The sequence below is a fragment of the Anopheles gambiae genome, chromosome 2, assembly GCF_943734735.2.
Source record: "Anopheles gambiae chromosome 2, idAnoGambNW_F1_1, whole genome shotgun sequence".
Classification (NCBI taxonomy): Eukaryota; Metazoa; Arthropoda; class Insecta; order Diptera; family Culicidae; genus Anopheles; species Anopheles gambiae.
The window spans coordinates 114870244-114886451 of record NC_064601.1 but is presented as its reverse complement, the minus strand read 5'-3'; the positions used below and the strand labels follow the sequence as shown (position 1 = coordinate 114886451).

General features: G+C 46.2%; 1 protein-coding gene across 2 annotated transcripts; it reads left to right on the top strand.

Annotated features, from left to right (window-relative positions):
* Nucleotides 1–2455: 2455 nt before the first annotated feature.
* On the top strand, nt 2456–15782 carry LOC3290360 (ras-related protein Rap-2b). Of its 2 annotated transcripts, XM_061646576.1 has the most exons (3): nt 2456–3067; nt 13475–14052; nt 14127–15780. In XM_061646576.1, the coding sequence occupies exons 2-3, from the start codon at nt 13564–13566 to the stop codon at nt 14457–14459; spliced, it is 822 nt and encodes a 273-aa protein (XP_061502560.1). In that variant the 5' UTR covers nt 2456–3067; nt 13475–13563; the 3' UTR covers nt 14460–15780. The 2 variants fall into 2 exon arrangements, with proteins under 2 accessions (XP_061502560.1, XP_564861.2); XM_564861.3 differs by lacking the exon at nt 2456–3067 and having other exon boundaries at nt 13476–14052; nt 14127–15782.
* The last annotated feature ends 426 nt before the right edge of the window (nt 15783–16208 follow it).

Sequence of the window (16208 nt, the reverse complement as noted above, 5' to 3'; positions counted from 1 at the left end):
ATTAATTTTGGCTGAAGCGCAATGAAAGGCAATGAGCTTTAATTTCACTTGACATTTGCTGCCCGCTTCACCCAAGCCCCGAGCCCGCTTGTGTTGTGATATTATAGCGAAGTAGCACCGGGGACAGAAAATACACGGAAAACAAATCCTCGCAAACCCATCAAAGAGGAAAATATTCACTCAACTTCTCAGCAGCGGCACGTATCGAACCCAGGGGAGCGATCCGGCAATGTTGTTGTGCTTTCGGTGGAAAGTACGAATTACGATTCTCAAGTATTTTCCTTTCGGGGTGCGCTGCTGTCCGTGATCTCGGTGACCTTTTGCGATGGTCTTGGGGGGGAGGGGGGTCGGACAGTCACTCTCGTTTTGTCTGCAAATGGGTGTTGTTTTGATTCCCGGTACTGGCATGGACAGGATGCCAAAATAGAGCATTTGTGCAAAAACAAAGATTGTGCTTTGGAGCAAGAAACAATACTGACATTTTCCAATTCTCGATCAAATGTATCCAGATTCAAATGTGCTTCTCAGTAGATTGGGCTAGAATGAGGTCGGACAGTGTCCATCGTTCATGAAATGCCATCTTGTAGCGGTTTCTGTTGTAATTTTCAACCAATTGCACACCCCTTGTTCACCTCAACCGCACATTTAACCTGTTGCACGGCTTAGACCAACGGCCCAGACAAACGGCCGTAACGGTCCCCAATTGCCACAGCGTTCGTTGCGGTCGTTACGAGAAAAAGTTTGCTCCAAACTCTTCTTCTCACTACTCTGCAGTAAGTGGATAGGAGAGGGATCGGGAAAGGAAATGCTGTCCTTGACACCAGCTCAACATACAATGAGATCGTTTCTCGATGATTAAAAGCCATTTGCAGGACTTTGGGAGCCTTGAGCAAGTCTATGGTATTCTCGAACGCGCTCTCACTCTCACAGATACACGATAGTGTTTCTCTCTCTCTCTCTCTCTCTTTCTCTGTTTTTTTTTCTTTTGGAAGCTGCTCTACCGTGCGTACGCAAATGATACCGGTTGTACGTTAAGGTGTGTCGACTGTCGACAGAGCTTTGAACTGACGGAGATACAGGCTTCAACGGTATTGGAGAAAGTAATCAAAAATATCATAAAATCGTACCTTTTTATATATTCTTTTGGTGTATTGGTTGAAGTCCTGTCTATAAAACGCCTTAAAGTATGCATTCCATTGATTGAATGCGCCTCAAACTATGCAAATGATGTAGCTTACTGAACTAGTATGTTAACGAGATAAAGAAGATATAGAACGAATGTAAAATATAGCCTAAATTTGAGTGGACTTCAATTTACAAAGAAAAGCAGCTTGGACTATTTGAATTCCGCAGAAGGTGTGTTTGTATTTTAATCAGTTCCCAGTATCGGCTTGAACCTCTAACTTTTACGCTACGCTCTACTACAAGGCTGTTGGTCGAGAGGGAAAATACACCCCGACCTATGCCATCATTACCCGTCTGGCATAGTCTCGCCTGTATGAAAAGACTTCTGAGCGTGTCCTCTCTCTTAAAAAAAACACGAGAAGCTTTTAGCACGGATGGTTTGCTCAACTTTCCCCTTCGGTCCGAAAGGACCCTTTCGGAGCTCGTATCACGTTTTGGCCGGGCTTCTCTTTTCCGTTTGATCGTACCACTGTACAAATCTGGTTCAAGGAACACCGGATGAGATCTGCAAATAATAAGGAGCATTTTTTGGAATTATGCAGACCACAAAAGGGGCCTCTTTTCATCCTGGAGGGATTAGAAATGATCCAGGAAAATGAAATTAGTGGTCGAAATGAACATATTGAGCTGTTGTTAAATTTCTATATTATTATAATACTCGCTCGTTTATATGTATATGCTACCAGTTGGTGCTAGTAGATGCCGGGAAAACCCAGGCAACGATATCTCCACCATCATTAGATCTGCCGGGACGCCATCCAATCGTGTTCGGAAGCGTCGGAGCTTTTGCACTTCGGGAAAAACGCTTTTCCGATTGCTCAACTACGCTCTCTCTGTCTCTTTATCGCTCTCTTACTGATGCTCGGGAGAGGAAAACCCCCCATTCGTTAGGTATCGGGTTGAAACAGATCGGTAAGGCATATAAATGGGATAGTAGCACCGCTGGCTGCTATCATTCGTTATCGTCCTTCCATCGGTTGAGCAAACGGTAAACAGTCCGTTGTGGCATTTTTCTTCATTCAAAGTTCGTTGCGCTTTGATCGAGTTGAAAATCGTATTTTTTGTGGTATTTTTGAAAACGAAACAAAAAACAAGTGAAAAGAAACAAAATTGTGCCATCAAAGTGTTGTAAGTTAAAGTGCAAATTTTCTAACCAACGAAAGTGTTAAAGATAAAGTAAAATAAATCAGCGCCATAACGTGTGGCCGCTTATCTTATCGTCGAGTACAATAAAACCTTTACAGTGATTTTATTCAGTCAGTGCTGTGCGTGGCTGTGCGGGCTTTCATTACACCCATAACATTCACTTCAAAGTGAAGGAAAGCGTATCCTTGGGTGCGTTATTTGAATATCCCGCTAAAGGAAGCCGTTTGATGTTGGCTGCTGATTAACTGCTGACCACCCGCATACTGAATGTGTGTACAGCCGTTGTCTATGTATGTGTGTGTCTGTGTTTGTGTGCATTTAATTCAGCCTGTGGTCGTTCGCAACACTACCCGTGAAGTTTGGCATTAATTAGCCGTACAGTTGGTGGAAGAAGGCCAACAAAAAAACACGACCGAACCATAAAAAAAAACATCTTTTGTCGGTATATACCGACAGGGGGAAAAAACTACAACCCCAAAGTGATAAACGAACAGTAAAGGAAATAGAAGAGAAGAACAATACACCACCCATTCACCATCCGTCCCGTCCGCCCGTTCGCCCGGCACTCGTGTACGATCGCACCCTAATCAACCGAGAACGTCACAGGGTGCGTTTTTTATGATTGCATCGTGAAATTATTATTACCATAATCATCATCTTCTCCGCCCGGTGAAGCCAGCGAGCAGCAGAGCAGACATTTGGAGGACGCAGCCGCTAGCCGGACAGCATCTCGCAAGTACGTTTGATGTGTATCATGTTGCTAAATTATTGGGGACTTCCTCTCGTTGGATGGAGGTCCTTTTATATCCGTATGCTGACGTTTGTCGTTAGTTATATTGCTGATATGGGTAATCGTTAGTTGGGTGTTGCTTATTGCGCATATATGAGAAAGAATTGGAGATATTTTTAAAATTTCGTCTGTGTAGGAAGTAGTAATAGGTTGCTAGAATGGGGCCTATTTTATTTGAAATTGCCTAAAATGAGTTCATTACGGCAAGCTAATTTTGTCATGCAAATTGCATACCTTTCCGGCGTCTGTGAGGTTCCATTTTTTTTCGGTCGCTATGGTAACTTAATAAGCTTATGATATTGATATTCCCCGGCTCGACTGATGGCTGTGTTCAATTTACTTATGTTTTTGGTATTTTGGTCTTTTTGTGGTTTGATTTTTGTTCTTTTTTTGTTATATTTCAAACCAATTTGATGAAATTCTCTTCCTGGTTATTACTTTATTTTTTAATATCAAACCAATTACCAAATACTCATTTTTTTTAACGAGTAGTATCGAAAGCTTTGCGCTTCCTTCTCCTCTTCTTGATCGATGCTTACCGGTTGCACAATGTAGAGCCAACTGGTACCATCCGGTGATGTGATATTGGGGCAAGAAATTAATTAAACTTCGTTCGCCATTTTCGCCATTTCCGGCTAAATATGCCGTGATATGCGTTTGATTTCCTGTTACCATCCCTAGCTGATTCTATTCGTCAGCTTTGTACAACTAATTGCAATTTGTGGGAGAAATTTCATGAGCAAAAGGCAACCTCGTATAGAGAGCCCAGCTGCTGGGCGTGGCGTTTGCTGATTTTTATTGCAAATTTTTTTGGATGATTTTTCATCCCTCACCCATCATCAAATGCAACCAAACGAACAAAGATAAAAGGAAAACAAAACACACACACACACACCGGGCAGGTGATAATGGCAAAGATTCTGTGTTAATTATACAGACTGTAGCCGCCTGAAAAAAAAAAGCTGAGCTCGGAAACATTTTCCTGGAAGAGCGTGCTGCCGCTTTTAATGCTGCCCGAAAGGTGTACCACCGTGCATCTGTGCCTGGTTTGTTTGATGAAAATTGCTTTTACCGTTGAGCCACCGTCGGGGGGGTCCCGTTTTCTAAATGCGATGACGATCGGTTGGCAGGCATTCGAAGGAAAAATATTTCCATTTTTCTGCGGAAAACCGAAAACCGCTTTCAGCGACAACGGCGGAACGTGCGTCAGGCACACGCACACACTTAAACCGTTTCTGGGGGTAACTTCTTTTCCTTTTTGTTGTTGTCTGGAATGGAATATGGATCGTCGAGAAGAAAAGAAGCATCAGCATTCTGAGTCCAAGCAATTGCTTGGCGGTGTGTAGAAAAAAAGATCACGTTGACATGTAAAATTCTTGCTCCTTCTGTACACACTTGTAAAATTGTTGTGTGACATTCTTTTGGCTGTCGTTTTTCTTACTGCAAAATGGCAGATGGGAAAAGTTTTACCGTTCGCAACATACACGTATACGCGCGCGCACATGCAGGATGGGAAGTTAACCGAGCTTACTTAATTTCCTGGAAGGTGGTAAAATCTGATCCATTAGCAGCTCGGTTGACTGGGGCTGGATGTACGACAGAGAGAGAGAGAGAGAGGGGGGAGGGGTCACCATGAGTGGAGTCATCCGCAATTCCACGAACATTGGGTGTAAACAGTTTAGCTTTCGGTTTGATTACTTGCTCGGTCGTTACTTGGAAGATGATTTTTTGTTGGGTGGACAGATGTGATAACTAAACACCTTATTATCATCTTGAAATCTGAGCTCCGTTTGATACAAACCCATCCTCATGTGCTTACTTGAACCACCACCACATGCTGTGTGTGTGTATGTTTACACGAGGGTCAAACGGACACTGCAGCACAAAAAGGGGGAGGGTTTGAGCTTTGGGGAGGGTCAAATTTCCCGAAACGTGTACTCAAGGTTTTCGAAAGTTGTATCCACTAACCCTAGAATGTTCTAGGAGCTTCTCCGATTCTCCCTATCCGAGACCATCCCGATGAATGCTATATGAACAGCTTTTTCCACCTCCTAAACACACTTTGGGAAAGTGTTTGGTAGCTTGCTTAGCTAGCAGAAGCGAAGAACAAAATTGAAATTGAATCAAACGTTTGCTTACTTAATTATGCTTATCTTATCACCACGCTGCAAAACGCTTTCATGCCGGACGATCATTGCTAATAATTAAAAAAGAGAAACGGGGGCTCGTCCCAAACCCTATCCCAGAGAGAGCCCGGCGAGTAAATTAGAATTTTCGGTTGAAAAACTTACCGCCAGTTAATGTGGGGCCCGTAGCTACGAGGTACATCGGGCCGTTTTGAAAAGGTTCACCTCAGAAGGTGTTTTGCTTCTGGAACCTTCTTCGCACGCTGGGCTGGTAAACCGAGCCAACTGCGGCCAATGAACGCTGGGTTCGTGTGTTTGTTTTTGTTTTTTTGATTTACAAAAAGAGAGAGAAAGGAGGAAAGCAGGAAAGTGGGTTGAACTGAACTTCCAGGAAAAGGGATTGTGCCGTCCCGGTGTCGCCGTCGGTCGAAGGCACAGACAGTTCCGCTGCCCAGTCGTTGCGGTCCCGTGATGGTTGTGTCTTTGTGTGTTGATTCTTGAAGCAAATAGGAACGTTACGTTGGTTCTTTCCCGTCCAGTGAGCGCATGGAGGCACGTACATCCTGGAAGAGGTCCAGATACTGGGAATCCAGGAACTGGTGCCGGATATTCCCGCCGTTTTGCTCTTTTTTGTGTGAAGTCAATCCACATGACGGAGAGTGGGTAAAGTGCTTTAAAACAGTAAAAAGTTACAACTCGGTGAGCCAGTTTGGCCAACCGCCAATCGGTGAGGTCGTTCACACTTTGGAGAGTTGGACCGTAAAAAAAATCTATTAAAAACTTGTTTTAAAAGGTTTAAGCGTCCTTAAAATCACAAGAGTTTATTTTACAACCTAGAGGAATCGGTTCGTTTTCTTGTGGGAATTTCCACTAATAGGATAAAGAAGAATTGCTGCCTTTTGTGACGACCTAAAGCTTTTTTTACGGATGTAACAGAAAAAAATAGATAAAGTGCACCCAAAACCCACCAACAAGACATATTGAGTTTGTTGGATTAATTGACACGTGTGAAAAATAAATCGTTTGTCAAACTCCTCGTGTGTGTGTGCGTGCACAGGTGTCATAAATTACCGACCCTTACAGGACCCAAACCTCAATCAATTTGAAGACGATCCCTACTAAAAAAAAGACTTATGGATTGTACAAACAATAGCAAAAAAGGAACCGATATCTTTCAACAAAAAAAAAGGTTTCCATTTTCCAAGGTACCTTCATTTTTGCAAGTATAATAGAAAGCGGTAAAAGGACTTCATCATCAAACCGGGACAGATGTGTCGCTTACCCAGCAGAAATACGATAGACACGGCCGGTGTACGCTCTATCAGCGTTTTTCCTGCCCTTCTTGTGTGTGTGCCATTATCCCGTAAGTATTCTGTTACGCTTCGAAAGGAAAGGAAAGCAAAGGAAATACACAAAAAGAAGGGAAATAACAAACTCATCCTCTTCCCGTTCCCGGGAGAAAATCTTTCCTTTTTTACCAGCTGCCGGGGAGGTTGTATTTTTTTTATTTATTTGTTTCCTCCTGCACTAGCGAGAAGGACGAGCGAAAGAATGCTCATTTATTGCCAATTGAATGTGCACTGCGAGCTTTGCGAAACCATTGAAATTATTGAAATATTTCAAAAAGTGCACAAATTAATAGCTCGACGTGGCACTTCTCGCCATTTTCTCTCTCTCAGAGTTTTTTTCTGAATCAATCGATATTTTCTTTCAATTGCCACCTCTTGACAGTTTTATGAAGAAACTTTTGTGTTTAAATAGCGGAGCCGTCAACCCTCCAAGAGCAATCGAGTCCGACCGGATAATTATTAACTGTTGGCTCCATCTTGAAGCGCCGATCGGAGCACCAAGCACGGCTGACGTACCATGCGTCTCCATCAAAGTATCAATTTCCGTTTTATTTTAATCACTTTGGATGTGATGGCAATGATGATGATGATGATGATGATGCCGGGTCTTATGTGTGTGTGTGTGTGTGTAGGTTTCTTTCTTCTTGCATACGTACGTACGCACCGGCTGGTGCACAAAAATTCAATCGCAACAGCTTGGCGCGGAATTAATCATGTTTATAGTACTATTGATTGTGATAAATAAACAATCGCGCGGAGGACACTCTGCTGTGCTTTGCTTATGGGTGTGCGTGAGAGAGAGAGCGAGAGAGAGTGTGTGTGAAAGGAGCATTCTATGGCTTGCACTAGCCTACTATGTCTTCCCTCTAGAGCCGCCGGCGACGATAGCTGCCTGTGATGGATGGGCACGAGGAGAGAGTTGATCATTTCCAAACCACCACAACCGCTTGCCCGATTCTCTTTCCCTGCACACAAACCCCACAAACTGGTTGGCCATTTCTTCACTTCCCTTTTATTTGCACAGCGAGGAGTGTTATCGAATAAAATCGCTTATCGTCGATAACAACATGTTCCGATGGCAGACGACGACGACGACAACGACAACGATACACGATATCGCTTCCGCCCCACTGTCTCCCCACTCCCCCGTTGCGTCGTCCCGTGTCATTACGAGCGAAATTGTGACGATGGCATCACTTTCATCGCCATTTTATACACCCCTTCCCGTTTGTCGCACCGGGCTCCGTCCAGCTTTGTCACTTCCGTCCCGTCGTGGTCGTGCCCCGCTTCGATTCGTTGAAATCTAATCTAGCCTAATCATACACGTTCTGTTGGTGTATCGTAAGCGAGCTGACGCTGCACAGTGGTGCTTCCACTGCTACAGGCCCGCACTTTTGGACAGTAACTTGCTGAGTGCTGCGGGGAGAAGGGAAGCACAGTCCATCGTGTCCATAGTGTGATGGAATTCGCATTAACCCAGCGTCCCGACGCGCTGGCCTAGTTTAGTCGAGCAGGTTGCCTCATCTTCTCGGCATGACCTGCTTCGTGAAGGAATCTGTTCCATTTCGCAAGCGCAACCGCGCACTGATTGCAAACCCTTGTACCCTTGTTGCGCTGTATGTGGCTGCGGACAGTGAGTGATGTGGCTGCGTCTGAGGCAAACCGATTGTGAGCCGAAACAAACCAGCCTCCTGTGATCGTATGAACACAACATACGCTTTGGTGTTTTCTGTTCCAAAACAGGGCGAAGCTTTTGTCTGACCTCATGAATCTCAAACACCATTTGAGAAGAGGGGGGGCATGTTACTCGTTTCACCGTTCTCGGCACTGGCGGTGGTTGGCAGCGTTCTTCCTAAATGGGGCTAAGCGGTAACCTACTCCTTCCCGTATCATTCTCGGGATGTGGTCCAGTTTATGCGAAAGTGTTTAGCTCAGCGGGAACCACTCAGCTTGTACAACTTGCCCAGTCTCCCAATGCCGAGCTATGCGGAGTACTATGACATACATAATAAATTGTGCTTGGCTACTCCATTTCATGCCAATGTGAACCCCTATGGGGAAGAAGGGAAGCATGAGGTTTGTGTGTGCATGCTAAATGAGTGATCGTGTGCAATTTCTGGTCGGTTTCATCGATGACTTTCCGTTCCCTGAAGGCATGTGACAGGTATGGAAGCCGACAGCGCATCATAACGGAAGCCAACCGAGGAATTTGTCGCTGATACAGCGTGCCAAAGTATGGTATTTCTTGTGAATATTACAACTTCCTGGGAATAAGTTGGAGCAACCAATTTTGCGGAACTATCAGTCGCTCAAAACCACACTGCTCTAGGAAGGAAGTTTATAGGAAAATGGTTTGCAATGGTTTTGAAGATGCTTTTACACCGTCTGATGGTGACGAGCAGTGAAGTTTGCTCAAAGCGCCTTAAAGTATGCAATTTGCATTGATTTGTCTCTGCAGTAGAAGTTAAACTGTTAGCTTTTCAAACAAATTGCATACTGTTAGGCGCTTATCACGATAGCTATCTCTTTTTGGGAGTTTTTAATCGTTTTTTATAAGATTACGTTTCAAAGCCACCAATGTACAGCACCATTGAATGCAATTTACTCTTTCCAGGCTGAATGTCGACCTTCGTGTCATCGTGTGATCATTGCAAACCCCCCCCCCCCCCAAGACACCACATCATCGCCCGAAAGCGATACAATCGTTAATTAGTGTAAAATACAGAAGTGCATTAGCGTCAATGGAGCGTTTGATTCGCCACGAGCGAAACACGCGCTGGAATGGATAAGGTCTCATCGATAACTCGCTATTGTTAAGCGTTGCCCGTATGGACCAATACATCTGTCACCCCAGCGGCACCGGGGAACATTAAACCGCATCCTCTGCATACACTACGGCGCAGTTTTACAATGCGGAAGAGTATGCCGGCCACCATATCGCTGGTGTGTCGTGGTTTGAAATTTAATCAGCTTAAATTATGCAGCCCATCTGCTGCTGCTGGTGGTGGTGCTGTTGCAGCTGCTTCTGCTACACCTCCACCGGTTTCGACCGGAAGTTGATGCAACAGGTTCTACTACTGCTGGTGGCACTTTAAGTACAGTCGACGTGCGAACGAGAGAGAGAGAGAACGAGAGCTTTTTTACTACTCAATATTTTTATTATCATAATACGGTGGTGCTTATCTGTTTGCTGGTGTGATCTGCCCGTCGGTCGGGTCTGGTGCGAGTGGAATATTGAGTGGTTTGGAAATGAAAAAATAATGCAACGGTGCAAGTGGTGGTAAGTGATAGATTTTCCTTCATTCACGTCATGCATTCTGCGGTCGGGAGCGTATAATGCAGCGACACGTGTTTGAACTCGATATTATTTTCCATCCCCATTCCGCTGCGCCGGATGCCGAAGCAGTGGGAGGTTCAGCGGAAAGAGCCGGAAAAAACGGTCCTGACTGTGGTCAAGTTGCGGGATCGTATTATCATCGCACTTATTATTGATAAGCTTCCATTTTCCAGGAGCCAGCACGGTGCGGCACGTACTGAGAAATGTGCCCCACCCATAGCACCCCTCTTCACAAGCACAATTGTTCACTTCTGGTCGCTTCCGTCGGTCGTGTGTGGCTCCAATTTTTTGCTCCTTTACCTCCTCCCAGCGTCCCAGGGGCTTCTTGGAAGCGTCTTGAGGGGGCAGACCGTGTTCGTGAGCTGATGATGGAACGCACCGGAAGCTGAGCTGTTGATTGCACACTGACACAGTGTCTCGCTGGGTGAGGAGTTCTGTGTCATGCCTTCCCCATCGTGTTGCAACGAATTGCCAATTGCGGCACAGTTGTGCGCGGATGGCGCGAGCGCGCGTGTTTACCGTTCAAAAGTCACGTCCTTCACGATCGGTCGGGCGGAACCTCGCCCACACACATACACACACACGCACGCTCATCTCACCTTGCGTGTCCTTGGTCCGCAGCTCCCCGGGACGTCCGCACGTGGACAGTGGCTTATCGAGAGGTGCCACTTGTTTATTGATTGGCAAATCGGAGTTTGGAGTGGAAGATACGGCTCGAGAAGGGGCTGTGAGTGCGAATGCGTTGAATGCGGTTTTGCCTCAGCCCACATCTCGCCTGTGTTCCGAACGTGCCTACTACGATTGGCGATCGGTGAGCTTTTTTCCCCTATGTTCTGCCACCGTGCCATGCTTTGTTGTGTTCGCCTGCTGTGCATACTGCAAACTTTTTAACAGTATTGTACGGGCACACCATCGCAAGAAACGGGCAGCAGCAGTGCCAGGTATTCGGGGTTTGGCTAGCGAGCCTTGCCGATTCAACAGAAAATGTGTGTGTCAATACCATTAATTGGTTTTTTTATTGTTATTGTTGTGGAGGGAGGCAGTGAAATCGTCAAAACAAGTCATACCAGTCAGCGCTTAGAAGTAGCTGGTTGTGCTATGCGTGTTGCATACTTTGAGGGGAACTGTATCGTGCGCTGTGAGAACACGCCTGAAGGTATGCAATATGAACTACAACAGTTTCAACAGAAATGGAAAGGGTTAAAAAGAATCAATCTGCAAAACAAGTACCGTTCACTCTGAACCCGTTGGGTTCTCAAACAGAACAGACAGTTGTAGATGTTTATGTTTTGCGCATCGGAAAAGGAACAGCTCCAGGGCAATGCAAACTTCACACGAAACGATATTGTCCTTACAATGTAACCCCTTTTGCGCTACTGTTCTAGATAGAGTGTACAGTGTGCTTCATAAAACAGAACAATTGGATTGATTTGATGGAAGAAAACTTCTCCTCCTCGCGCATAGTATCCCCAGTTCGTCAACCCCTCAGGACATTCCGTTGGAACATTCTACTCCGTATTGCTATTAAGGGAAAAAAGCGAGATGATAGCACGACTTTGCACGACCGGCTTGAATCCCAGGCGGTCGCCGATCAAAATTGTATAAGTGGAACAGATTAATCGGATTTTCTACTCCCCCGAACGTCCCAGAAAAGCGTCTGCGGGGGCGGTACGGTTTTGTTCGTTCGCTTCCCCCGCCGTCGCACAAAATGAGCCGTTCCTTTGGGGAAAACGACAAAAAGGAAGATGAAACGGCTGCGGCAACCTGTTGCTTTTCGGCAAAAAATAAATGCCAAAAGACCATCATTTCACACGGCAACGGCGCAACGGCTGCTGCAAAGGGTGTACGAGGCCACGTAAAGGCTCCGTTCGATGTGTCAAGCTTGCCGCAGGTTTTCCGAGCCTGTCAATGTTGCTGATGCTCGCAGTTGGACACCACCGAACCATTAGTCCATTATCTTTATCCTTCGAGTATGAGTGAAGACGAGGAGGAAAAGGTACCCAAAAGAGCTCTGTCTATCAGCTCGTTGTTTTTTTTTTTTTGCTGATACCGGCTGTTTAAAGCTGTTAACCTCTCGTACCAAACCTACGCAAATTTTGACACATTTCCCTTCATCTCGCCCGGCCGACCGACCGACGGACCGACCGGTATGACTTCAAACGACCGGCAGGCCCGGCAACCGGCTTCATGTCATCAGCAGCACAGAAAAATTACAGCAGCATAGGCTCTGCCAAATTTTCTGCCAACAAACAAAAAACAGACAAATCCATCAGCTTGCACGCTTTTCCAACACGGGGAAAGGTGCTGGGATCAATGAGGAGAGGGCATGCTGAAGCTTTCTCCCGCCGGTTGCTCCAGCTTGTGGATCCGCTCGTCCGACCTTCACAGCCGGGCTCTGTTGTGGGGAATTGCGTCCATTCCATTCCATTAACTCGGAATGCCGATTTTTCGCATAGCAGCCGTGTCCGTTCCGATTGGTTTGAATTGTGTGTGTACTTTTGCATAGTTAGACGGTAGGACAGCATCCTTGGCGCAGGTGAAAAACGTTGGCCCGTGAACAACTGTGCCATACAGGCGCTAATGCTGGGAGTGGGGGATGGATTTTCCAAAACCTTGAACCATTTATTGGGAACAAGGTTCGGGTTTCGCATGAATAAACTCTACAAAGGCCGACCAAAGTTCTCTGGAACCTCCTCTTGTTCTTTCCCCTTGTTTGCAAGAACCATCTTCCACGCCCTGTGTGGAAACTTCTCTTTAATTGTAATTTGTTTCTCACAGAGCTTTGCAGCGTAACACAATACCGTTCGCGGAGAAGTTCGTAGGATGCTCCCCATTTGCAAGGATGCTAAGATTTCCGGGCCAAAACCTCTCAAGTGGTTGTATTTCACCTGTCCTTCGTCTGCCGGTCTGCTATTTCCGTCACGTGCTTGAGGTTTGAGGGTGCTAAAGCTGCTAAAAATAAATCCGTCTTCAGTCGTCAACCTCACAACAGATCTGTGAGACAGATCTGTGCGGAACAAAGCGAGACCAAAGGGACACTGCAGTCTTCAAAGCGGCAGAGCGTCTTTTCGCTTGTACGTTGATTTGAATATCTGATTGAAGTTGGCCGGGAGGTTTTCGTCGCGGTTGCTTCCCAAGGTAGGCGGTGGCGTCTTGTGTTGTTACCATTGGTAATGTGAGGTTTCTCGCTCACAATCCCTCAACTGTGACGGTGCAGTATCAGGTTTTGCTGCTGTTTGCTTCATATAAAAGAAGTCTCTGCACAAGAGAACCGACAACAAATGGAACAGGTGCGTCCGTGTCTGGGTAGGACTTCCCTTTCTTATTGCCAGTCGAGAAGAGCCGTTGCTATGGTGATTCGGTGCAAGAGATATTCCTGTTCGGTGCTCAATGACAGTTGTAGGGTATCTTTCATCCAAAGCGGCAATAAACTACCTCAGAGCGGAGCTGTCACAAATTCCCGAAATTTACCCATATTTCACGGAGTAATATACTTTTAAACAATTCTTTTCCACCCACTTCTTTCACCTTTTTTACTTAGGGAGCAGAGTAAGGAGTTTCTTTTTTCGCACGCCCCAAAAGCGCACCCCAGTGCGCCCACCCAGTGACACGATTGCGCTGCTCGACGCAATGCCGGGTACCTGTCACCGGCTACGAATACCTTCGATCGTCTCTAGCCGCTCTTCCAAGAGCGGCGTCGGTACGTCCACCTCCTCCTCTTCCTCCTCCTCTTCCTCGGCCGCCGTCTGCACCGCAGCGGATGACGATCTGTTCGGGTGTGAGGGAGCCGTGCCGGCCTCCCCACCGGCCACGGTAAAGAAGGAACGGCACCGGGTCACGATGATGGGTGCGGCGCGCGTGGGCAAATCCTCCATCATCTCCCAGTTCCTGTACGAGAAGTATCTGTCCCGGTACAAGCAGACGATCGAAGAGATGCACCGCGGCGAGTACGAGCTGCCGGACGGGTCGAGCCTGACGCTGGACATCCTGGACACGTCCGGATCGTACCAGTTCCCGGCGATGCGCGCCCTGTCGATCAACACGAGCGGTGCGTTCATACTGGTGTACGCGGTGGACGACGAGGAGACCTGGAACGAGGTGGAACGATTGCGGGAACAGGTTGGTATTGAGCTGGTTTTTAGATGTGTTTCTGTGTTCATGTGGTTTTACTTACCCTCTTACTCACGCATCAGATCATCTCCGTGCGAGGCACCCGCGTACCGATCGTGATCGTCGGCAACAAGGCGGACGTACCGGAGGAGGACCGGCAGATACCGTTCAAGGTCGCCCGGTCCCGGGCCCTGCTCGAGTGGGGCTGCGGCTATGCGGAATGTTCGGCCAAAAACAACGAGGGCATCCTGACCGTCTTCAAGCAGCTGCTGCGCCAGGCCAACATCGAGTACAATCTAAGCCCGGCCGTGCGACGCCGCCGGAAGTCGCTGCCGAGCTACACCGGTGCGACCAATCCGGCCCGGGCCAACTCCGCCAAATACTATCTGAAGCGGCACTCCTGCTCGGTACAGTAAACGTTTTGGCAGGTTGCCAGGGTTTGAAGTTTGCAGGAGCTCTCAATAATCTCACCACAACGATACATGAGAAACGAAAAAAGCCGTTGCGCTGATAGAACGGGGAAGAGCGGGCGCTGTTTGGTAGCGGTCCGCGTAGGTTAAGCACAAATGATGGGCAAACTAATTGGGAATTATGGCCACCAAGCTGGCGAAAAGGCAGAAAAGGTTTGCTGTATGTTGTAAATCGGTTTCACCGTTAAATTTTGGGGGCACGCTTTTTGAAAAAAACAGAGAAGAAAAACAGAACATACACAGTATTTGCCGTTTACAAAAACCGTAACCAAAACCCGTATTAGTACCAGTATATAATTGCGCGGGGCTTCAGTTTGACGAATTTACGTGTGTTTTTGTGCGTGGCAGTGGCGGCGCCGAGCGGGTGTGTGTGCGTGAAATTTGAATGGAGCAACTGTTGTTTGTATTTTGGGGGCAGTGTGTGAGCGCAGTGAAAGAAGACTAGTTTTTTTACGCATTTACCTTGGCTATACATATACACATAAATAGTAGAAAATAAAAACATACAAAATCCAAAACGGAACAAAAAATCAGAACAAATAAGCAGAAAGGAGAAAGAAAACAAACGCAAAACAACACTCCCTCCTCTCCCTTTTTGATTGGCTACAGTGTATTTGATGTTTCTGAAGAAGAAAAAAACAAACAAGAATGCAGTCGTAAACAAATCAGAATTTAAGCGTAAATCGCAACAAACCAAGTACGAAAGCTAAAGGGGGAGGGCGATGATGATGACGATGGTGGTTGGAATCGAAAATTCAATTTGACCAAAATTGCTGCGTTTTGATACTGAAGGGGTCAAGGCAAAAGGGGGGTAGCAGGGGGGAATTAAGGGTGAGGGTTGGTAAGCACCATCCCCCACGTTTGTTGCACTGTTTGGCATTGGCGCTTTCGCATTGGCTTGGCCGGGTGGAATGGCGTTGTTGTTGTTGCTGGTTTCTGCTGTGAGAAGGATATATAATAGAAAAAAGTGCGCTTTGCACGCTTGGCGCAGGGAAAGCGAAGGGAACTGGAAGAGGGAATTCCCTGAAAAAGGAACCCCTGCTAATGGCGGTTTGGTAGAAAAAAATGCAAAAAAAAATGAAAGAGACACACAGAGTTGGAGAGAATTCAATGTCTTTGACGTATTTTGAACCTGCGTACGATGCGTATACTTTTATGCTGAAATATACAATAAAAGAAAAACAATAACATATATGAAAATACAAAAAAAAACACTTCTCGTAATGACTCCCTTCAGAAACTCAGAAGAAGAAAAAAACTCATCCGAAACATAATGGTGTCCTACCTGCAATTTTTAATTAATTTATCGCAACACCCATCCCATCAAGTTACTGTCAAATAAAAGTTTATTGATTGAACTCAAACGATTCTGATTAACCAATTGGCCGCAGTGGCAGGAAGTCACAGGGATGGTGAAGGGTATTTTGTAATAAAATTTAAAAAAAAAACACACCACGCTACAGAGCAGAGCGCGGAACGTCGGAATTAACTAATTTACAGATTGAATTTATGCTCCACTGTGCCCCGGCAGCACAATGAGCCCGTAACATGCAAGCAGAATATAACGTGGAAACGATGTCGCATTTGTTCCTTTTCACCCCCTTTTTTGTTTGCTGATCTCACTCAAGCTTTTGCTTTTTCGTTTTAATCCACCGCCCCACTATCCCTTAAACTATTTCACTCATGTACAGTTGG